This window comes from Lissotriton helveticus, chromosome 3_2 (genome assembly GCF_964261635.1).
Source record: "Lissotriton helveticus chromosome 3_2, aLisHel1.1, whole genome shotgun sequence".
NCBI classification, from domain to species: domain Eukaryota; kingdom Metazoa; phylum Chordata; class Amphibia; order Caudata; family Salamandridae; genus Lissotriton; species Lissotriton helveticus.
Window position 1 is genome coordinate 285,261,669 of NC_136062.1, and position 23,644 is coordinate 285,285,312.

General features: G+C 43.4%; 1 protein-coding gene across 2 annotated transcripts in view; it reads right to left on the reverse strand.

The window, feature by feature from the left end:
* SCAPER (S-phase cyclin A associated protein in the ER) overlaps positions 1–23,644 on the reverse strand; it is a 3,246,499-nt gene that overhangs the window by 142,937 nt on the left and 3,079,918 nt on the right. For both annotated transcript variants that reach the window (XM_078685236.1, XM_078685237.1), the window contains exon 30: positions 9,379–9,570. In XM_078685236.1, the coding sequence (XP_078541362.1) occupies positions 9,379–9,570 (192 nt within the window). The remainder of the gene's footprint in view (positions 1–9,378; positions 9,571–23,644) is intronic.

Consider the following 23,644-nt stretch of genomic DNA (forward strand, 5'->3'; position numbering starts at 1 on the left):
TCCAAAAGACCAGCCAAGTCTCGATGTAGTTATCGAGGGGCAAACTTGGATAGATCATTTCGCTAAAATCTTTTCTAAAACATCAGTGGCAGGCCCTGGCGGAACGACTTTTCCTATAAATGATGATAAAACATTCCCAATTCCACTGACACTAGAATGATACGAGGTAACAGATGCTCTGAAGGCAAGTAAGAGTGGAAAAGCCCCAGGCCCAGATGGGGTGCCAGTTGACTTCTTTAAATTTAGAATGGATCTTTGGGCCCCGATAATCAAACGGGTCTTTGATGCAGCTATGGCCCGCGGATTACCTACATCCTGGAAACAATCAACAATAGTACCCATCTTCAAAAAGGGAAACAGAGAGGAGGTGACATGATATCGTCCAATCTCCCTCCTGGACTTACTGGGGAAAGTACTGGGCAGAGTGGTTCTCCAGCGTTTACAGGAGTGGGTGGACGATACCGGGACCCTCTCTGATATTCAGTATGGTTTCCGAGAGGGCCATGGAACAACGGAACAGGCCCTGAATCTGTCCCTATTGATGGGGAAGTATGTCTCGGCAAAACGTGAGAGGTTATATATGGTATACGTTGACCTCTCCGCTGCCTTCGATTGTGTTAGCCATGCAAAACTTTGGTCAGTGTTGACTAAAATGGGCATGGATGAGGTTCTCGTGACCTTTCTCAGAGAACTTTACTCTAACGCATCCGCGAGGGTCCGTTTTGGAGTACGGGGTGAACTATCAGATTCCTTCTCTGTAGAGCGTGGTGTTAGGCAGGGATGTGTTCTTGCCCCCTTCCTTTTTTCCCTCTACACCAATGGCCTCGAGGTAGAGATGCTACAGGGGGGGTTAGATCTACCCCGGGTAAAAGAGCGATTGGTCCCTGCGCTTTTGTACGCAGACGATGCGGTGATCATAGCACGCACCCCTCGACAGCTACAAAAATCTCTGGACAACTATGCAAAGTTTATGAGTGATTTAGATCTCCTCATAAACGTAAAGAAAACCTTTGTCATGGTAGCTGGAAGGGCTAAGAGAAATGCAAACGCAATTTTTCTAAATAATGAAAAGCTAGAATCCACTCCCCAATATCCTTATTTGGGAATCATGATAGATGAGAAGCTCAAGTGGAGAGCGGCCATAGAAGCTCGCAAGCACCAACTTCTGCGATCCATCGCCGCTCTTATGAAATTTGCACAGAAATTAGGTAAAAAATCCCCAGTTGAGCTACTCCAAATCTATAAAGCGAAGTGCCATTCAATCGCACTTTACGGGGCGGGCTTGTGGGGCCATAGACACACAGAGACCCTACAGGTTGTAGAGAATACCTTTATAAGATTTTTACTGTCAGTCCCTAAAAGAGCATCAACTTTTGCCTCTCATGCAGAACTGGGATTACCATACATTCAGGACCTGGCCAAAATTGAACCCATACTCTTATGGCGCAGAATTTGGGTCTCAACAAAGAACTGCCTCACTAAAACTATTGTTGCAGACTGTATGTCCTTAGATCATGCAGACAACATAGAGTGGCTAAGATACGTAAAGAATGTGTTCACTGATCTTGGAATGCCTCAGTTCTATTACCACCCGGAATCTATTAATGGAATTTCTAAGAAAGACCTTAAGGCAAAGGCGCTGAGTCATTTCGAAGAACTACGCATTACCGTGGAGGTTAAGAAACCGTCCGTACAGCATTTTCTGGCGGTTATAACAACAATGCAAATGGAACCATACTTAACCTATGTTGACTCGCAGTTTGAACGATTCTTACTGGTAAGATTTAGGCTGAATATTTTCCATAGGGTTGTAGCATTCCCCAATAGAAACAGCTGGGAAGAGACTTTAATTCCCTGCCCCTGTGATGAATCATCAGTGCAGTCAACGATGCACACTGTCTTGTTTTGTAAATATTATTCCGCCCACCGAAGGCTCTGGCTATCTCCACTATTGAGAACCCTAGGCCTTAGACAATGTCGTCCTGCCATGATGTGGTTACAATTTTTAACGTCAGAGTATATCTGCAAAGTTGTCAGTACTTTTTTAAAATGTATTTTTAAATTGAGGATGAATCTTCAGAACAATAATCTTTTAAATTAATGTGTACGAACCATCATTGCTATAAATTTTTAAATAGATTGATAACATGTTAGTATTGTTAAATCTTTTACAGATGTATTGTACAAATGCTTTTATGGTAACTCATGGAAATTGAATACCGAATAAAGATTTTTTTTTTTTTTTACCATGTTAACTCTTTGGTTTGTCTGCACGAAGGCACGCAGTCTGCAATGGCAGGGTGCATAGCCTTGGTGAGGGAACCCTAGGGTGGCACAATATGTGCTACTACCCTTGGGGTCCCTCTTCAGTGCCAATGCCCTAGGTACCAGGGTTATCATTTACTAGGGACTTACAGGGGATACTGAATTTGTGCCAATTGTGAAACAAAAGCTACAGATTGAGGAAAGAGCTCTGGCACAGAGGACCTGGTTGGCAGGGACCCTGTGCACTACCAGTCGAAATGACATTTTCCAGGAAAAAGTGGGGGCTAACCATGTCCAAAAGAGGCACCTTCCTACAAAGGGTGGCTCCCAGTTCAAGCAGCTCCATCAAGACGTTTATCTTGAAAGTCAAGGAGGTCAGCGTAAGGTCCACCACCTTGGCCACCCTCCTCAACACCATGGCAAAAGAGGCACCCTCATACGTAGTCACGGTAGAGTATCTGGGTAGGTGTCCAGACCACTGGCATCCACCAATTCCTCACACCAGTTCATATTGGTGTCCAGGAGCTGGTATTGTTCAGGGTCCTGTGCACCTTCCCAATCTTCTCCAAGTTCTACCCCATAGGAATAGGGCTCCTGCTCCGGTCTGGATGAAATGGCTCCAGTCGGCGTCGGAATCAGGCGACGCCCCTTCTCCCGGTTCTGTGTCAGAGTCAGGGATAAGAATGGGGGTGGCGCAAAAGCACTGACAGTGAGACCGGCACCGGGGTAAGCTGAGGTTGCTTGATCGGTGCCAGTCTGGAACCATCTGTGAATCCAAGGAACCCGACTGGCTCCAGGGGCCGCCGTACTGGCGGAGAAAAAGTAGGGGTCTCCTTCCCAAACCCGCATGACTCATAGGAGCTCCAGTGGGGAGGGGCTGTGCAAATATGGGGGTATGGCCTAATAAAATTCTCGAGCTCTGGCTGTCTGGCCTCTGATGCGGTCTGTGGGAACCGCATCCTCTGCCATGAAACGATTGTGCGGTTTGCTGGCCGGGGTGGCTTGGCGTGTACGGAAGCAATTGAAAAACCCCTTCTACAGCCATGAAGGGGACAGAAGGCAAACTGGGGTTGATGAAGGGCCATGGAGAGGCCCACAGACCCAGAAGTAGCTCTGCTAGCCTTAAAGCTCTCAAGCACAGAGTCCACCTTTTCTCCAGCTGAGAGTGATCAAATGGCATTCAATGAGTGAGGCCTGGATGTCCTCCGAAAAGTCAGTGGTTCTCAGCCAGGCATGGTGCCAAAGGGCCAATAATTATGAAATCGTTCTGCCCAGTGAGTCGATTGTATCAGCCCACGTCGTATGATGAAGTTGGCTGCGCCCCTTCCATCAGCAATTGCTTGAGTGAGTATGGCTTGGGCCTCCCGGCTTACATGCTTTACAACGCCAGAAAGAAATGAACTATTGGGAATTGTTAAGAGCATACAATCCGGATCTCCATCTGACGCGTGCCCAGTGGCGCGGTGCAAAGGAATTATGGAGAGCATGTTAATTGACCATATTAGCCACATGGTCACCTTGTCTTTCCAGGAATGTCATGTACTGGAAGCGTGGAAGACTGCTCAGGTTATTCCCTTAAAGGAAAAACCCAACATTCCCATTTCACAACTGCAGAATCTCCGCCCCATCTCCCTTCTTCCCTTCTGTGCGAAGATTGTGGAAAAAATTGCCAATAGACAGCTTATGAAACATCTAGAAGAAGAAGCCCTTCTCCACTCATCACAATCTGGATTCAGAGCTGGCTACTCGACGGAGTCGGCCGTTCTGTACTCCACCGAGCGTATTAGGCAGATAGCGGATGAAGGCGAGACAGCAGCATTAGTTCTATTAGATCTGAGTGCAGCGTTTGACACCGTGCTGCACTCTATGCTGCTGTCTCGCCTGATGGAGATGGGGGTGACGGGGTCAGCGCTGGCCTGGCTGAAATCCTTTCTAGCCGATAGAAGCTTTCAGCTGCACTGTCCACCTTTCAGATCTTCCCCACGTAAGGTAAGCCACGGGGTTCCCCAGGGCTCAAGTTTGAGCCCTACCTTGTTCAATATCTATATGGAACCCCTGGCTCGCGTGGTGGAGGTATTTGGGGTGGACATTGTTAGCTATGCTGACGACACTCAGCTGGTGTTTAAGCTCACACCCAACTGCAGTGAAGACGCCACTAACTTCTCGAACTGTATGTCAGCGGTGGCAGTATGGATGAATGACAACTGCCTGCGCCTTAACGGCGAAAAGACGGAGTTGTTGGTGGTCGGGAAAGCGACATCTACATGGTCAAGGCTATGGTGGCCTAGTGAACTCGGGGACCCCCCCATTCCGAGGGAGTCGGTACGAAATCTCGGCGTCATGCTGGACACCGACCTCTCGTATAAGACCCATGTCAATAAAGTCACGGGGAGATGTTTTGGTCTACTTAGGGTCCTCCGTAAGGTCTTAGATCTCCTCCCTGTCGCAGCTAGAAAAACTATTGTCCACGCCCTAGTGACTCCGCACCTCGACTATGGCAACGCCATGCTGATAGGGCTAAGTCAAAAAGCATCTCACCAACTGCAGTGCGTGCAGAATGCTGCCGCACGTCTAGTGCTTGGCCTCCCGCGCAGAGCATCAGGGAAGTCCGCCCTGGCCAAGCTCCACTGGCTTCCTGTCAGGGAGCGAATTAAATTTAAAGCCCTCTGCTACGCGCATCGCATAGCCCAGGACAAAGGTCCGGACTACCTTAAGAACCTCCTGACCATACATCGCCCTACTCGGAACTTAAGATCCTCTGGGGTGATGCTGTTCAAAACACCCCGTATTCTCAGGGCCAGAATGGGCGGACGCTCATTTAGGTACTTAGCCTCCAAATATTGGAATGCTCTACCGCTGCACCTTAGGATGGAGCCATCTGCAATAGGATTCCGGAGGAAATTAAAAACACTCATTTTTCCCATTTCATAACCCCCTTGCCTGATAACATCGGTCCTCTGAAGAATTTATCAGTGATTAGCGCGGGGACACACTGTTCTTGGTGTAGCCAGGCGCTCTATAAATGATTTATTATTATTATTATTTCCTCCGAGACCATTAGCAGCACTTCCGCAAACAAGTCCCAGATGGTATGGGGGAATCGGCCCAAGATGCATGCGGTGTTCACCAACTATAGTGCCAGACTAGTGGAAGAAAACATACTCTTACCGAAGGTATCCAGCCTTCTGGATTCCCTGTCCGATGGAGTGGTAGGGAATTCGCTGGGGTAACATTGGAGGTGGAGGACTGGACCACCAAGGTCTCCGAGGTGGGGTCCTTGGTGAGAAACTGGAGTCCTCTGGGGCAGGGTGATGGCGGCAGGCAGTAGTCCTATGCACAGGAGCCCATGAAGGACATCAGTAAATGCTTCATTAAGTGAGATCAATGGTTCTGTGGTTGGCAACTCTAAGCTGAAGCACCTCCGTCAAGACATTTGTCTTGACTGCCATTGAGGGTAGCGTACATTCTAGGATCCCAGCCGCCTTACCCACCACCGTTGTGAAACAGGCACCCTCCTCCGTAGTCACAGTAGGACCAGTGTCTGGGTAAGTTTCCAGTCCTGGCATACGCCAGATCCTTATACCATTTGTCCTCTATCTCTTCTAACTCGCAACCATAAGGGTTTACAGACCCTTTCCATTCATCCCCCAATCCAGGCTTGTTATACGAATAAGGCACTGGCTCCATCATGGGAAGTCTGCCACCTGTTGGTGCTGGACGACGTCTGTCCGGTTCCGTGTCGGGATGATGAAGGGGGTGGTGCCGCAGTGGGTTGTCGGTAGTGCCGGCACTGGAGTAGGTGCCATGGAAGGTCAAGGAGGCTCAAACGGCGCCGCTCTGTATCTATCAATGGATCCAAGGGGCCCAAATGGCACAGGGCTGAACCCACAGGCGGGAGAACAGTAGGTGCCCCTCCCAAGCCAGCGGGCCCAAAGGCGCTCCAGTTGGGATGAGACACCCAAATATGAGGTGCATGGCCTCATAAAATTTGCTGAACTGGGTGGGGATCGCTCCGGCTCCCTGAAACTCTGTGAGTCACTGAGACGGCCCAGGCTCAAGCTCCAACATAGAGCTAGGCCTTGAGTGCTGACGCTCCCTCGTCAGATGACTTTGACATATGTAGCAAAGTTGAAGATCTCTTCGTCTTCTTGCTCTGCCTGTGCCTGTGAAACTTACCAGATTTTCTCGACGGCCTCGACTGTGACGAGTGCTTGGAGTAGCTTTGCAACCGATCTCGGGACCTTCCTCTCGACTGAAATTGTGAGCGTTGCAGCGTCAAGGAGTTCCAGGGACCACTCCCTCGAGGCCTCTGGGTGTATGGCACGGAAAATCAATGCAGGTCTTGAGGTAGTGGTTGCGCTCCAAACACCAGAGGCATACCAAATATGGGTCCGTGACTGACATCTGTCGGTGACAGATGCCAAATGGCTAGAAACCAGATTTCATAGCTGACATCCACGACGCACCAGAAGACAGAGTCAAAAAATTATTGACAAAAAGTCGAAAAAAGGTCAGTCAAAAAAGACTTAGGATAGCCCTTCACTGGATCTATGCTGACTAGCACAGAAAGAAAAGAACTGATATCAGCGTGCTGGGGTGGCACCTATATAGGCACCGAGCACGTCCCTTCTGGCGTCGACAATGCCACACGGAGCTAAGCTACGCGATCTACTGGCAGACAGGGGTACAGCTCACAAAAACTTTCTGGATCCAGTCTGACGCCTTGGGAATATTCTAAGGTAAAGAATTTGCGGCAAGACGTCTCTATCAAATAGCATAACTTTTCCAACATATTTACTTCAGCAGCATTCTTACATTTTGAGGCAGAAAGGGTTTATTGTTTATTAACTACTAGGATACTATTTTTTTCATCACTTTGTAAACACAGTTAGGACTGTAGTTGAATACAAATCCACAAATGAGCAGGTCGCATGATTTATAAAAAAAGAACCACAAATCAAGCCAACCTCTTGGCAGATAGAAACTTTCAGCATGGCTTACACTTGAAAGTTTGCTTGCACTTAGGTGAAACTTTCCGGTTTCTAAAACCTTTGAACAGGCTTACTTCAGGAGTCTGCACTGTGAGGATAGAAGCACGCCAGCAAGTAATTCAAAGAAAAGCACTGAAGTTTTACACTTCTGTGCACAGTGTTGTAAAGCACAGACAAAAATCACAATTAAAACGCTTTTTAGACATTTCAGTTCTTAAATGAGGACTCTACTTCGTCCAATGAATACTATATGGAGCATTTTCAACTAATGATCTTCTCAAACCGAATGGAATGCATGCTTACTAAGCAAAAATAAAAGCTACAATAGAAAAAAAGAATATTTTCCAACAAAAAAAGGTATGTTTTCTAGTTTAAAAAATCACGTTCTAGAACCTGGCGTGTTCCATAGCTCATAGCTGAAATTGATGTTCTCTAGCTCAAACCATTGGGTGCTATTTTGGTTTAAAAACAAGCATCTTCACTAAAAAAGTAATCTCTAGCTGACATGAATTTTTTTTAATAATAAAACATTTTCTCAAACTGAGAAGAATGTGTTTTATGTAGCTAAAGCGTGTCCATTAACTGAATTGAAATAAAGAAAGTTGTCTAACTGAAAGACTACATGAACTCTAACTGAAAATGATGTTCTCCAACTAAAGAGTGCATAATTACTGACTGAAAGGACCAAGTGTTAAGCAACAGAATGGAAATACGATTTCCAGATAAAATGTAATTAAGAAGACGACTAGAAGAGGGCGTTTCATGATAACCAGCAGCTTAATTACTATATTTTTAAATAGTTATTTAGTAAAAAAAAAAAAAAAAATCGTATTTTCAGTAATGGTCCATTGATGGTGCAATGTTCTCACTCATATGTACTCCTTCATTAAAGTTTGATATTTGAATAAACAAAACCGAGAGATGGTATGTTGGCTCCTAGTGGCAGTCGTCCGTGTATTCGTGTGATCACCGCTAAACTTAAAACTTAATCCGTTTTTTGATTATTTTTACTGTTCCTGCCATGCTCTGCTCTCCAATTTCCTTTCTAAAAACAACACAGCTTGTCAAATCTTAAAATGTTATTTCTGACAGGAAAAAAACTCCCATTAAGAGTGAAAAGTACTCAAGGACAAACGGGGGCAGTCGTCTGGTGCATGCCACGACTGATACTTCAGCCCGTCCACTCGACTAGAGCAACGTTTTCATAAAATCGATGTGGATCCTACTCGGCACCACTCTTAGAAAAATGTATAGTTTAAAATTTGAAAAAAAATGTTCTCTCTGCTCTGGTTTAAGAGCTGCAGGAAAAAATATTTTATATCCGAATGCATTTTGTGCGCCTATCAAAGTTAAAACCTGCAATGCCACCTCTGACCACTTGTTCTTATTACTTTATGATTTTAAAAGATGACGCGATGATGTACCATTAAAACAGTTCTTGTACTGCTTAAAGCAGTGACCGTTGCTGAGTTCATGAATGAGTGACCACAACGCGGGCTTCATTTACCGCAGGTTCCTACACGTAAACTATAGGATTTGTTTAAGGCCGTACATCCACTGTCAGCAAGGGTGATGATGTTGAAAAAGAAGGTCTCTGTCAAGCGTTGCAATGCAATTCTAACGGTAGATTGTGAGCTGTGGTTTAGTGATGTTCAAAGATAACAACATAAGAATAAAGGAACGTATAAGTTATTATAGGAACTGGAGGACTGTCCATAAACATTGCGAGTACTACTAGTACAGAACAAACACATATTGCCAAAAATAACACATTTAATGTTTACCATTTAACGGGACCATTAAAATCAATCTTCTTTACCCCAAATAATTATTGTTGTGCATCAGACCCTAAGGTACGACATCCAACAGAACCTCTGAAAGCAGAAGTATTGTTCGTACACATTTAAAATGTTCGCACCACTTGACACACTGGATCCCCCGCAGCATACAGGCTATGAAACTAGCAAAAGCAGCGGCTCCCTACAGCTGCTGCACGCAGCGTCCCCATGCATTACGCTGCAGATTGACGTTTCAACGCGAACCCGCGCGCGGCACTGCAAAGACGTCTGCCGCGAGAGCTCATGGGATTGGAAGCGCGCGAGAAGAGACGCTCTGGTCCTACCTGCAGGAAGGAGGCGAGCAGCACGCAGTTCATCTCCTGCTCCAGGATGACCTTGTTCTGCGGGTTGTTGTAGCAGGCCGCCACCAGGGACGGGAAGAGCACCTTGACGAGGCGAGGGTCGCTGAAGTACTGGAAGGGCAGCTGGCAGAGCTTCTGCAGCACGGTGGGCTGGCGGCCAGACTGCACAATCACCTGAAACACGACCACACAAGCAAGGAGCGTTACTGGGGCAGCGCTGAGTGCAGCAATCTTATCGAGAAATCCCGCCCAGGCGTCCTTCTTAATAGAAGAGGGAAAGCACGTTACATCAACTTGGAAATAACACACATACATCTGTTTACTAAAACAAGGAAGGAGGCGCTTCAGTTTTCACGCACTATGGCTGATAATAGTTACTTATGGCCATCAGGCAAACGTTTTTGAATGGTTTTTCTTCACAGAAGAACGATTTGCTGTGAAACAGCGGTTGTGTTTGTACGAGGCAATACAACTGCCTGTGTAGTGCTATCGCTGGAGGACAACCTGTGAAATGTACATGGTATACACAGAACCAAAAGCCAAGGATGCATTTCATGCAGACTTTGACAAGTATAAGTCCAGGATAAACAGACGTACCGTATATTTTAGGAAGCTCGACGCACTGATCTCCTGAAAGTACTATTAACATTACAAGCATCGAAGGTTTTATGTTAGAAGTAGATTTAATAAAAAATGTGACAACTCTTACAGGGCACCGTCTACACCCGACAAACAGTTTAGTCATTGCAATCAAAGACGACTACAAATAAAGCGCACCTTCAAAGCTCCGAATTTAAAGGTTAAACAGGGCATGTTCGTCGGCCCACTTACCACAAAAGGGCAGCCAGGACGACTGTTTAAAATCACCTAAACCACCCAGTTACTTACGGTGGCCTGCCCCGGCAGTCTCTACAATTCTCTTCTGACTGCAGTGAGGATCAGCCTAAGATAAGTGGGCTACGGGTATCAGGTGAAAATCAGATATTGAGACGTCACAAATAGAGCGACTCTCTTTGTTACCGATTAATTAAAATATCTAGCTCGACTTTTCACACACTTTGCACATGTGAATCCTGAAAGAGAAAGTCTCCTGAATAGCCTGACCTATGAAAAACCAGCCATTACATAACAGTACAACTCCCAGTGTTCCTTAATTCCGCCCTTAGCTGACAGTGAAAGGACGGTGTCACCTTTACTTGTGGTTTCTGGGAATCATTTATTTGTGGTGGGACTGATAACTGGTAGCCAGTCGGTACTCCTTCCTTCCTGGTTTCTCATACCCCCTGGCCCATTGTGAAACTGTGTGACATTTATTTGTAGTTCTTAGTAACAGTATTCTGGAAAAACGAGAGGCTGGCGGTTCACACCTAAAACTTGTTCAGGGCATTTTTTAATTACGTTACAAACACCCACGTACTCTTAAACTTTGGTTCAAGCAGTAAACATTGTTTTTTAAATGTTTATTCACAGTTACAGAAAAGATAACTGATCATCATATACAACTCCCGTTATCCAAGGGCTAAAATGCTATGCCATAATGCTCAGTAGTTGCTCCTCGAGGGCTCTCGGATTATATGACCAAGCATAACCAGTCCAGTTCAATGACTTAGAGACTGTATCGTCAATGCAAGTCCATAGTGTTCAAGGGCTTTGGAACTGAGCCACGAAGACCAACATTTGCTAGTTATAAAATTCTGAGACTGTATGATCAAGTAAAATCTGTGTGGTTCAAATCTGGGTCATAATGTGTAACCAAAAGTCAGCCAAGATATCTGCTTATACTGATCTTTGTATTTATTTGACACGTCAAGTAGTTACAACTCTCAACATTGTAGTGTGTTCCAAAAGCAAAGTCCAGCTCGAACAACATTTAAAAACAAAACACACAATTAACATTTTATCACACGTTTTGGACGATTTTCCCCTCTAAAATAAAGCCAGAGGGCAAATACACATGACATCATGTTCAGATGTGTACATCAATCCAGTTCTACTGACAATTGTGTTGTCCCCCAAGAACCCTAGTCTTTGCACCAAGGATTTCAGACTTTGGCACTCGAGCAATACTAGACTTTAAGAACTTCCTCATCTGGGTCAGGTGAGGCAGGTAAAATGACAAGGATGGGTAACACTTTGACATTTATATTTACCATAGAGTTAGACACTGGATTAGCCTTTGAAGTCTTGGCCTTTGAAATTTAAGGTTTTTTAAAAGATGAAAAAGGTAACGGTATAACAAAGAACAAATGGGATTTCCAGTTGTGGAGGACCCGGACAGAAAGGACATTTAAACTCCCAGACTGTGGTACAGATTGGACTGGAAAAGATAAACTATAATTTTAAATTTCTGCAGTAGGAGAAAACATACAAAATATGGCACATGTTATCACATTTGTTCAAAATTGAGCAGGGGATGGAACGTAATGGGAGGGATAACATTTATTACAAAAACAATGCGACCTTAATCCCCTTCTCCAGTGGTTTATGCCAATCCAATTGAAGACCACATTGGCCTGATTCCCTTCACATTTTGTACTAAGGGAAAATTGCATGTGCAGACATTCCCTCAAAAAAGATGAATCACAACTCGGAGACTTAGGGTCTGTACAAACACAAACTGAACTTTTATCAGTGGGAAACCTGCCAGATATACACACTTTTTCACTTTTGTAACAGTTGATAACATGGGTGTTCTCGGGAATAACGACTGAAAATGTTGAGAACCCACACAACACCGTAACTCGGTGGGCATTCAGTAGCTTTTGCAAATAATTTTTAAGTCTAAGTGCACACTTCAGAGACAAACTTTCAGTTCGGTGCAAGTCCTTCAGTAGAAGAGGAAATAGGCACTGAACTACATCCCTTCTTTCCACCACCCCCCAGAAGTTTATATTGAGCTGTCAGAAAATGGATATGGAAAAAAAACATGTCTGCATCTGTCCATTTACACTAACCCTACAACTGTGTAGGGTTAGCTCTGGCAAGATGGCGCCTGTCAGTTCTTTGAATTATAAAAATGAAGTAAACTGATGCAATTTGCAGGCACTCACTTATGTCATTACAGATTTACTTTTTTTGACTAGGCCATTATACTTATCTTATTTGTTTTTTACCTAATTTGTCGAATCACACCTAATTTAAGGCTTTATTAAGAGCAAGTAGAAGGACATTAAAAGTCCCTCATTTTTGAAGCGTGTAAAAATGAAACTACGGCCACAGCATAAGGCACATAGCCATGCTACTGCAAGTAAGCGGGACCCATAATATGTTATTTAGTACCAGTGTGTTAATGTACATGCATACATTCGTTACTGCAGTGAAAAGCTCAAATTCCAAGATGGTCAACTACCACAGGTTACTGCCTTACATATTCCATAATACTTTACAAATTAAAATAGGTGGGTGCATACTCTGTGGTTTAGTCTACAAAATCATGTTTTTCTGCATGGAATCAATTATTTTCGTTCTAGGTCTGCTATGTTACATCTGCTTATAGCTTCTATGTTTGTAGGAAAATGGCAAACGCCATGCAAGCAGACGTGAGTCACTGCCACAACCAACTGCCCACAATTAACAATGGCCACAGAAAAGCATTTCACGCTCACCATCTCTTAGCGTGCGTGTATATATAAATATATAATTTTTTTTATACACAATAGTGGTAAAAAACCCATATTTCACAGTGTATAGTATGAACAATATTTCATAGTTCCCTGTGAAATATACATTTTATCATCATAATGATTGTCTCCAAACTACTTTAGAGTTTCACTAAATTATACTGCAAGGTTTTATACTGGCGGCAAAAATGTAAATTATGCAGCACATTTTCTGTCTGTGTTATGTTATCCATTCAACTAGAAAACACTAGAATTTGCAAACTACATACAGTATGTGGAGAATACACTAAATCCATATTTATGCAGTAAATGCTGCAGAATGACAAACTTTGAGGTTCTGGTGACATTTACAAACCACACGGCAGACTTCTGCCTTATGGTTTATGTCATGGGTACTTGCAAACATTATCCCAGGGGCCAAAAAGTTTGGTTTGTGTTGTGACCGAGGGTTATATTGATGCCAGCACGGTGACGTTCTGGAGTTGGAAAAAATTACATAGGCTTAAGGACGTATACAATTCATTATGATTGTTTGAGTAAAGTTGTAAAGTTGTGTTCTCCTCACAATATTCCAGTGGTGTGTGTTGCAAAAGTACAACATATTACTCACTTTATTTGGAGCAAGTGTACTCCTCATGAGCTGTGAAGGAGTGTGCTGCTTTGCTTCATTTACCAACGGAATATGCTCCTCTGAGTTCCGGATTTCTGTTCGAGACATTGCACTGACTTCTGGGTGAGTTTTTGGGTGTCAGACAGCTCCTTCTCATTGCTATAAAGGTGAGTGACCAGTCCTCCTTACGTTGAAATTATGCGTTCTCTAAGATTCATTCCTGTGTTCTAGATGTGTGTGCCTTGTGAGTGTGTTCCTTTCTTGTGTTTCGAGACTGGTCACATCTTGTGTTCTGTAGCACTTGCAGCAATTACAGTGCCAATATAGAGCTTTCCCCATCTGTGCAACCTGCTGAAAAGGCAGGGTCCACAGACACTGTAGTGTTGTGAAATTGTACGTCATTCTCATTGTTTTGTGAGGGTCTATACCTCATTTCTTGGAACTATAAAGGTGTTTCTCTCTCGCTATGCGTTAAGTAGAAAATCTACTCGAGCTGCAGCAAAATCAATTCGAGTAGCTGCGCCTTCCGGCGCACATCGTGGTGCCGCTCGCACTAATTTTTCAGCACAGAACACAATACTGGTGTTACATTATAGTGTGAGCAGCGTGACATGCCTATTTCTGCCCACTGGTGGACCTACGCGGAATCTCACAGAGTTTTAATACAAATCCGTGGAATTCCGCAGATTCAAATGCAGCGAGTTCTGCCCATCCCTACCTGCTTGTTGCATTTGATTCTGCATCTTTGCACCTCTCAGTCCCCCACATGCATCATTGTAGGATTTTGCATTTCCTAAATTGCGAAAATTAAGGAATCGCAATTTAGGAATTGCAAAATCCTATGCATCAAGAAATCCTAATTTTTATTAGGATTTCTTAATTTTCGGAATTTGCGATTCCTTAATTGCGAATCGCAATTAAGGAATGGCATTACATTGATTCCTATGGGCCTAAAGGCCCATAGGAATCAATGCCGTTTTGCATTTCTTTTTTTTTGGGGGAATTCGCAATTTGTTGATGCATTGCAAGGGTGCAGATGGGGGCCCAAAGGACCCCCCCCTGCACCCCTGAAATGTATTTTAAAGTGCATGTTTCACACACACATGTCCTAAGGACATGTGTGTCTGTAACATGACACTTTCCAAAATGCATTTTTGTGCTTTTTTAAACATTTTCGCAAATTAACACGAGGGTCAACCTCGTGTTAATTTGCACTTCCTATTTCAAAATTCGCATTTTTTAAAAAATTGATGCATTGCATTTAAGGAATCGCACAAATGCGATTCCTTAAATGCATTCGCATTTTTAGGAAATGCAAAAAAAAGCGAATTTTGAAAAATTGTTTCATGCATCCCAAAAACGTATTTAGGAAGTGCAAACGGCCGAATTTACCGATTCGCACCGTTTGCACTTCCTAAATAGGTTGATGCATGTGGCCGATTCAGTATTAGTTTCAGATTCTCATTGTAGATGCCAAGCGACTCCGGGTTCTTTGGGCGCCTACAACCTGTTGATATTTATTCAACAATACTTAGACTTATGGGAGTGGTTGTATGGATTTTATCTCTGTGTTTGAATTCAACCCCCAACCCTGCAAAGCAATACGCCGTTTGCTATCAAGGCAGAACTGGATAAAACAGACACTTAATAAAAGGGCCGTTTGATAGCTATGTCATCGTGGGCCACATTATATAAACTTTGCAGTGGAGCAAACATGGGGCAAATACTCTTGCACTACTCGCTTTAAAGGAAATTGAATCAGCAGATTGTGAAAGGACTACAAAAATGTACGAGTTATTCTCATGAATTACTTTCAAAGCATATAATTTTAGCATGTCCTCTTTTACTCGTGTAGTATTATGGACTGGTGATCTAGAACTTCGAGCAATCGAGGGAAAAGAGAAAATCGAATTCTCTTATTCTACCTTGCCTCATCAATAATTGCCGAGAAAATGTTTGATGATGTCATTTTGGATTGTAAAACCTATCATATTTCCTGGATAGCCCCTTTAAAGATTTCACTTCTTATCCACAACAATTACAGTCTAGAAATTTGATTATTTGCTGACCCGTTTCAGGTTTAACATCTTTCATCAGCTTTTAATTAGACCCAAGACGGACATTTTTAAGAAACCAGCAGCACCCTGTGGCTGCGACGGGAAGTCTCCACAGGATATGCTGCATTTTATATTTTTATGTACATTTTATGAATATCCCCGAAAGCGGTATTTGGTTACCCTTTTAAAGAAATTAAATTTTAACCAAATTAGACCCGCCCTTATGTATTTACAGTTGTTGCATCCTGATAGTGTTCTTCAGGTGTTAGAATTTTTAAAACTGACCATGAGACTAAGAAATTGTTTGGATGAGTAAATGTGCATTAACTGCAGTTTATGGCACTATCGCACTTTATTTCGTATATTCTGTATTTGGACATTACTTGCACTTTTTATTCTGATTCTGTCAATGCACTTGTTTTTATGATATATTTGAGTTGTATTAACCGCTTCAGCGCTACCGCGAATTCCCGCCGTGCGCTGAAATTTCAAAAATGGCTTGTTTGTGACAAAGCCAGCTCGTCATGCGCGCAGCGCAGGTAACGCCCATGACGAGCTGGCTTTGTCACCCGCGCTGAAGGGGTTAATTTAAGATTGACTTTGTGATTATTGTGATGTTTTAATATGTTTTGTCTATTGTGTGTACTTTTATGGATTGCAATATATCCGAAATAAAGTCATTTTGAATTTGAATTTGAATTTGATTACTAGCAGTATTAGTGGGCCTTCTTGAAGGAGAGCAATAGAGTATATTTAAACAGTTGTTTTAGCCATTATTACTATTCTAATTTTTTTTACAAAGCTTTAGTCCAAAACTGAAAGTGAACATCCTCTCCCCATTATTTTTTTCTGAGCGTTAATAAGGGCTAATACGGTCCTGGGTTGCTTTCCAGTTCAGAGAGGACCTGGCTTGGCAGCTCGGGTTAGACTATTCCTATTGGAGCAGGGTTGCATATGGCTGGGTTGAAACTGAAGTTGGATGGTGGGCAATACAAGTCTTGATTGAAATGCGGCCCGAGCGATCGCAGTGTCTGCGATTAATTCAAGCATTCCATCCATCACTTTGTATTTTGATGCCCTAAGTGCACTGGGTACACCCAGACATGAGTCCCGGGCGCACTGTGCCACTGGATCCAAGCTCTGCCTTGCTGAGGAGCCCTAATAAGGGCAAAACCGATTCTGGGTCGCTTGTGGTCTGGTTAAGGGCGGACCTGACCTGGCAGTTCGGCCTGAGCTGTTCCAATGGAGCAGGGTCAAGACTGAGGTGGCATGGTAGAGAAAAAACAATGATTGGGATACGGGCCTGAGCGATAGGCAGTGGCTGAAAATAGTTAAGGATTTCAACCATCGCCTTGTTGTTTTTGCATTTGGTAACCATTTTACATCACACACACAGCTATAAAGTAAATATGCATGTCTCAGATCAGTAACACTGCAACTACCCATACAATTATCAAGCAGCAATTGTCTGGATTTAGATTCTTGGCTATGGCTGCTGGGTGTCATGCGTCTTTTTCTAAGTAATTGTGCCTGCAACAATGCTCTTTTCTACAGACTAATAGTGTCCCAGCAATCGTAACATCTGTAAAAAACGCAGACGTCGGGTCCTCCTTTAGTTTCTTCATTTTTTCCATACTAAACATAAGCAAAAAGGTCTGTGGCCGGGGAACCCTACCTATAACTGTTATGTCTATAGATTAGTCTACCCTGTGACTTTATGCAGCCCTTTGCTCCTTCATAGCCTTCACTGCCTGTAAAGGGAGAGCATTATGGTTGAGACTAGAACATAAATGTACAATCATTTAGTTGAGTTGACTATACTTGTATATTTAAGTTACCATGGACGTTAGCTCCTACTAACAGCTGCTCAAGTAGATGCTCACATTGCTGTGTTTCAGTGACACCACTAATAGGACTAAATTAATTTTCAACCCTAACACACAACAAGATTTGGCAAACACAATAAGCCTGGCCTTTGCAAGTCAGCATTTTATTTCTTGTTTTTTCTTTTTTTTAACTAACATGTGCAACAGTAATTCAAACTTTAAAACTAAAAAATGAAAAAAAGCCCCATGTAATGGTGTTGTGTATATGAATATATATATTTATATAAATATATATTTATATATATAGAGATAGATGTAGATATAGATTTATATAGGGAAAAATATAGTATGTATATATATATACATATATATATATATAACAGAACACTAGTCCACCAACCGTTGCGCAATATGCAAATTGAAAAGCTAAGGAACGGCAATTGTTGCATGAAATGTATGCTAAATTTGTTTTTGATTAAAACTGCAAAGTGCATTATACTATAATTCAGGTTGTAAGTATGTATATGAGTTTAAAACACATACGTTTATCGTAATTGGAGCGTTCCAAGATGGCCGCCACGTGAATGAATTTGTTTATGTTTTATTTTTAATCACGGAGTCACTTTCTATATCTAGGAATTCAATGTACAGCACAACTTTATTTAAACACTGAAATTTAAATTGTCGAGTTGACACTGACGAAGGCGACAACGCCGAAACGCGTTTGTAAACTTTTCCTGCAGAAAAGACGGAATAAATCAAAACTAAACCTTTGGATCATTTATTGCTCATGAGTGCGCTTTATTGGTACGGTTCGGTGAATTTACGAACTGGAGTTTAGGAATATATATCGAGAGAGGGAGGAGGGCAAGAGCTGTATTTATATACATGTTTAGATTGAAATTGAGATATATAGATAGAGATGTCTGTATATCTCCCAGTAGATTTAGACATTTGTATTTTTTGAGCTAGCCAGACAGCTAAAATTTTACCTAGGCCACACATAAATAAATGGTATACCAATGGAATATAGTGCTCTATACAAGTAACAGTGATCTAATCTGTGCAGTGGGCCTGAAAGCAGTAATGCTGGTTAGTTATCAGGACAATTCTTTAAGTGCTTCCTTGCTGATCAGGCAAGGGCATTTATGTGCATGTCACTGGCATATGCTGGCAGATGTCTGTTTCATAAAACTAATTTTCCACCAGCACTGAACAAACACTGTGCAGAAGTACTTTAAAAAAAATCTCTTCCAGAAGCATTATGCTAGTATTCAAAACATCACAAAGCCAGCGATTCTGCATACCACAAAGCCTTTTGAGTCACGTTTGTGAATACAACCGGTTTGCTTAAATTGCTGATGAAATCAATACTGCGAGTATTCCTATTGAAAAGCTGTTTGGTGATCTTTTACAGTTTCTTTAGATTATAGTTGTCAAGTTCAATATGTTTCTTGCTGAACTCTTTCGCTTCAAAATGGCAGAAAACATTTTGTGTAAGATTTTTTGCAGAGTCATATATAGTCAGCATTAGCAAGATAAATTTGCCTCCTGACAGAACAATCTTTTTGATTAAGCGTTTAGGAAGTGAAGAGGGAAGTAGCAGCAAATATACAATGCATCACTTACGTTAGAAAATTATCGGTGAAGTTAGTTTTACCATCCAAATCTCATCACATCCTTTCCCCAACATCGTATTTCTGCCTTTCTTGATTATTGTTTCCAGTTCATTAAATGAGTCACGGGACTCAAAACAGTGCAGTGTTTAAATATCTACAGCCTTTAAACCTAATAAAGTTCATATAAATAAGCTGGGCAGGAAAACTGTTGCAGTAAGAAGACTTAAGCGCGGTACTAAAATAAGTATTCGAAGTATTGATATTAAGATTATAACAAAAATACAACACAAACGCCCAGTTTAGTGTAGTTTAACTGTCATAATTTACTGAATGGTGAAACCATTCACCGAAGTCTCCCTAACATTTTAAAAGAAAATGCTGTAAGGCAGAGTTTTTTATAGCTACACTGCTCCTGCGGGTAGGAAACGAGGTAGACACTAACCAAGCTATGCCACCGAACACGGCCTGTTCCCGCATATTGGGGAATTGAAGACAATGAGGAGTGCGGCTATAGGCGAATATCGGGAGAGCACAAGAGATGCCTCCATCACAGAAACAACAATGTCCGGCAACAGATCTAAAGAAAGGACAACTCAACATCACCTGTCCTTCGGACATATCATATTATAAACAAAGGACAACGTTGCTTGCAGATCGAGAACCATCTTGAAAAGCACTTTGTTTTGTGCACTTCGACTGTGACACTTTATTTTTAAAAATTCTGTTCTTATATTTATGTCAATTTAGTCAAAATATTAGCAGTTTTGTAAAATGTAGATCAGTTAACTTTACAAAAAGTACCTTTAGATTATTTTCGTTTGAATAAACGGAATTTATGACATAACTTCTGTTAAAGTAAATGAAGCAGAGAGTTGCTACATATGGCATGGATGAACATGTATTCAGCTCCAAAGACTTTCGCAACTGAGTTCTCCATACGCATATTCATTGTGTAATTTCGAGCAAGGAAGTAAAAACACTGCTCTGTGGCTTGTAAAAATGTCCTTCCCCTGTTCAAGCAGCACCAACTTAGAACGCAAAGTAAAAAAAGAAAACTTCTATTTATTTTAAGTCAATTTAATTGTGACTTATGAATTTTTCAAAATGTCGATAATTAGTGTTCAGAATATGCCTCATGGCACTTTCTTATGCTAACATCAGTGTTGAATAATATTCTGTTTGTGTGACACAATCAAATATGTTTGCTGCTTTGCAAAACGTTTGGTTAACCAGCATCAATGGCACAGTTTCTACTCAAAAGGAATACAACTAAGAATCGTTGCAATATGGCATATCCACGGAATGAGACTAATTTGAGGGTGAATGTGTACATTGTGCAAAGGAAAATGCAGTCACTCACAGCGAGTGGAGCCAATGGCTGAAGTGGGCTGGCCTTTTGACCCATGCGGTGGTGGGCTTAAGCAACATGTGAATGACAATTTAACTTACAAATAGGTGAAGAGGGCTGATTGATAGCCCCATATGATATTTAAAAAAAAACCACAATAGACAAAACAGCAAAAGCTGCCTCAATAGTCAGACCTAAATGGCAGATGGCATAGTGTTTTATCCGTTTCTAAACGCTTTTACAGATTACAGACATAGTTAAAAATAAAAAAGGAAAGCGAGACAGAAAGCTGTATAATTAAATGAGAAGAGCCAGGTCTTTAAGTCCTTTCTGAATAGGTACAGTGTTGGTCTTCATCTGATGCTGAGGGGGAATTCGTTCCAGATCTTGGCTGTGATGTAGGAGAAAGATCTGCCACCTGTTCTGGTCTTGTGGATGAGAGGGGGAGGGGGAGGAACTGTGGCCAGGGCTAGGTCGGCGGAGCGTCTGTTTCTCTTGGGGGCGTGAAAGGAAATTCTTTTGTTGAGGTATTGGGGTCAGGTGTTATGGAGGGCTTTGTAGGCGTGCGTGAGCAGTTTGTAGGTTATTCTTTTTTCGACGGGGAGCCAGTGGAGGTTGCGGAGGTGCTGGATGATGTTGGCATGTCGTGGGATGCAGAGGACGAACCTGGCTTTGGCGTTCTGGACGGTCTGGAGTTTGTGAAGGAGAGTTTAGTTGACTCCAGCAAAGAGCGCATTTCCGTAGTCCAGTCTGCTGGTGATGAGTGCATGGGTAACGGTCTTCCTGGAGTCGGGGGGAGGAGGGGATAGATTTGAAGGTCTTGCGGAGTATGCGGATGGTGTTGAAGCATGTGGAGGACATGCATTGATCTGGCGGCTAATGGTGAGTGAGGAGTCGAGTATGATGCAGAGGTTGCAGGCATGGTCCATAGGGGCCACTGGGTTTCCGGGGGGGGGGGGGGGGCACCAGGTGTTGTTCCATGTGGAGGGGGTGTACCCAAGGATGAGGACTTCCGTTTTCTCCAGTTGAGCATCAGGCAGCTGCTACTCCTCCAGGATGCAGCAACCTTCATTCCTTCTTGGAAACTGTGCCTGGTGATGTCGTGTTACTTGGTGAGGGTGAGGAGTAGCTGGGTGTTGGCATATGATACTATGTTGAGTCCGAGTTTCCTGACAATGGTTGCGAGGGGGGCCATGCAGGCATTGAAGACCGTGGAGCTGAGAGAGGATCCTTGGGGTACTCTGCATCTGATATCTGGGTTTGGAGAGGAAGGGTGGGAGTCTTATTCTTTGTGTTAAGAACAAATCCAGTCTAAGACAGTTCCCTGGATACACCGGCCTTGTGGAGTCTGGTGGCTAGTGTGCAGTGGGAGATGGTGCCGAATGCTGCTGAGAGGTCTAGTATGAGGGCTGCCATGTGGCTTTGATCGAGGAGGGTGTGGATTTCGTCAGTGGCGGCAATGAGGGCGGTCTCGGTGCTGTAGTTGCTGTGGACAGGCCCGGACTGATAATGTCGGGCACCGGGCAATCCCCCGGTCGGCTGGAGGGGGTGGGGGCCAGTTTTGGGACAGGGGGCCGGTTTTTGTGCTGGGGGCCGATTTGGACCCTGACCGTACTAGTCTGACTGTGTTGAAATACAGTCAGACTAGTGCTCTGCCGTGTCTCTCTTCGCTCCGCTCAAGGCAGCGCCAGCAGCATTCAAGTGCAACTATGCTGCTGGCGCTGCACGCACCTTACACAATTTTCTTTTATTAAAAGAAATCCACCTGCAGCTGCACATAAACTGCATGCTGCTCGCAACGCTCAGGTGTCTTCCTGCCCCTGCCGAATCTGCGCGCCGTGGTTTCACAGTTCACCCTTAGCTGGGGTGGGTCTGGTGATGATGATCATGCGCATTGCGCAGCCCCAATGCGCATGATCATCTTTTCAAAAAGTGCGTGTGACTTGCAGAGGGGATTTAGGAGGAGGCAGGCATCTCGTAATCTGAGAGGCCAGACATTATACGAGTCGACGCTGAGGAGAGGCACTCCATAATTTATTACATCTAGACCCCCTGTCTGCCGCCCGCAGGTGAGTCCAGTCCTTTGCATGAAAATATGCAATCCCTGATTACAGCACTGAGGGTCCGGCCGGGCCGGAATTAAAAGCAAAAGGCCAGGCCCCAAAATAAACAGCATTTCCGGCATGAAACGCACTGGTAGCTTAAATTAACAAGCAGGGCAGGGTGCGTGGCACAGGCTGGAACACAATGATTAATCTAACAACAGCGCCCGCAGATTGCCTCTTTTCACTGCTTTCGAGGCAATGATGTATTTTTTTGGTCAGGAAAATGGGCCTTCGCAGCGCTGCAGGTACGAAATTAGAATGTACGTTGGATGAGAGGGCAGCTGCCGCCTCCCTGGCTTTCAAGGGAAGAGGTAAAGGACTGCGTGAAGGGATGGGGGGCAGGCATGAACTAAGTGACGGAAGGAAAGAGTGAAGAACGGAAGGAGGGACGGAGGTAGAAAGGACAGAAGGAAAGACAAACAAAAGCAAAGGAGTTAAAAAGGGAAGAAAGGAGAGGGAGGTGCGCAAAGGGAAGAAAGGAAAGAGTGTAGAATGAAAGGAGGGGAAAAAAGGAAGCATGGGAAAAAGGAAGAAAGGGAGTGGGAAGGGAGAAAAGCAGTACACTAACCATGAAAGGAAGGAAAGGAAAGTGCATAGGAAGGGGAGTGCAGATGAGCAAGGGAGGGAGGGGGAGTGAAGGAAGGAATAAGAAAAGGAACAAAAGGAGGGTTAGTGGAGTAGGAAGAATGAAAGCGAGGATGGTATAGAGGGGGGGAGATGAAATAAGTGTGAAGAATGGCAATGGCCGATGGGGCAATAAACTCAAATTAGAAGATAGGACAGTAGAAACGAAGGAAGTGAATGAAGGAACAAGATATATATAAAAGAAAAAATAAGGGGAAGAAGGAAGTACGGCTGAAAGGAATGGAAGCAGATGGAAGGAGTAGAAAGATGGAGATGGAATGGTTAAGGAAAATAGACCCGAAGCAAAAGAGCAACTAAGGAAGCGAAGAAGTAGGAAGAGAATGATGAAATGTTGACAGAAATGAAGGAGGAAGAGCTGAAAGTATGGCAAAATGGTATAAACGTACAAATGAAAAGAGTGAAGAACGACAGAAGTGAG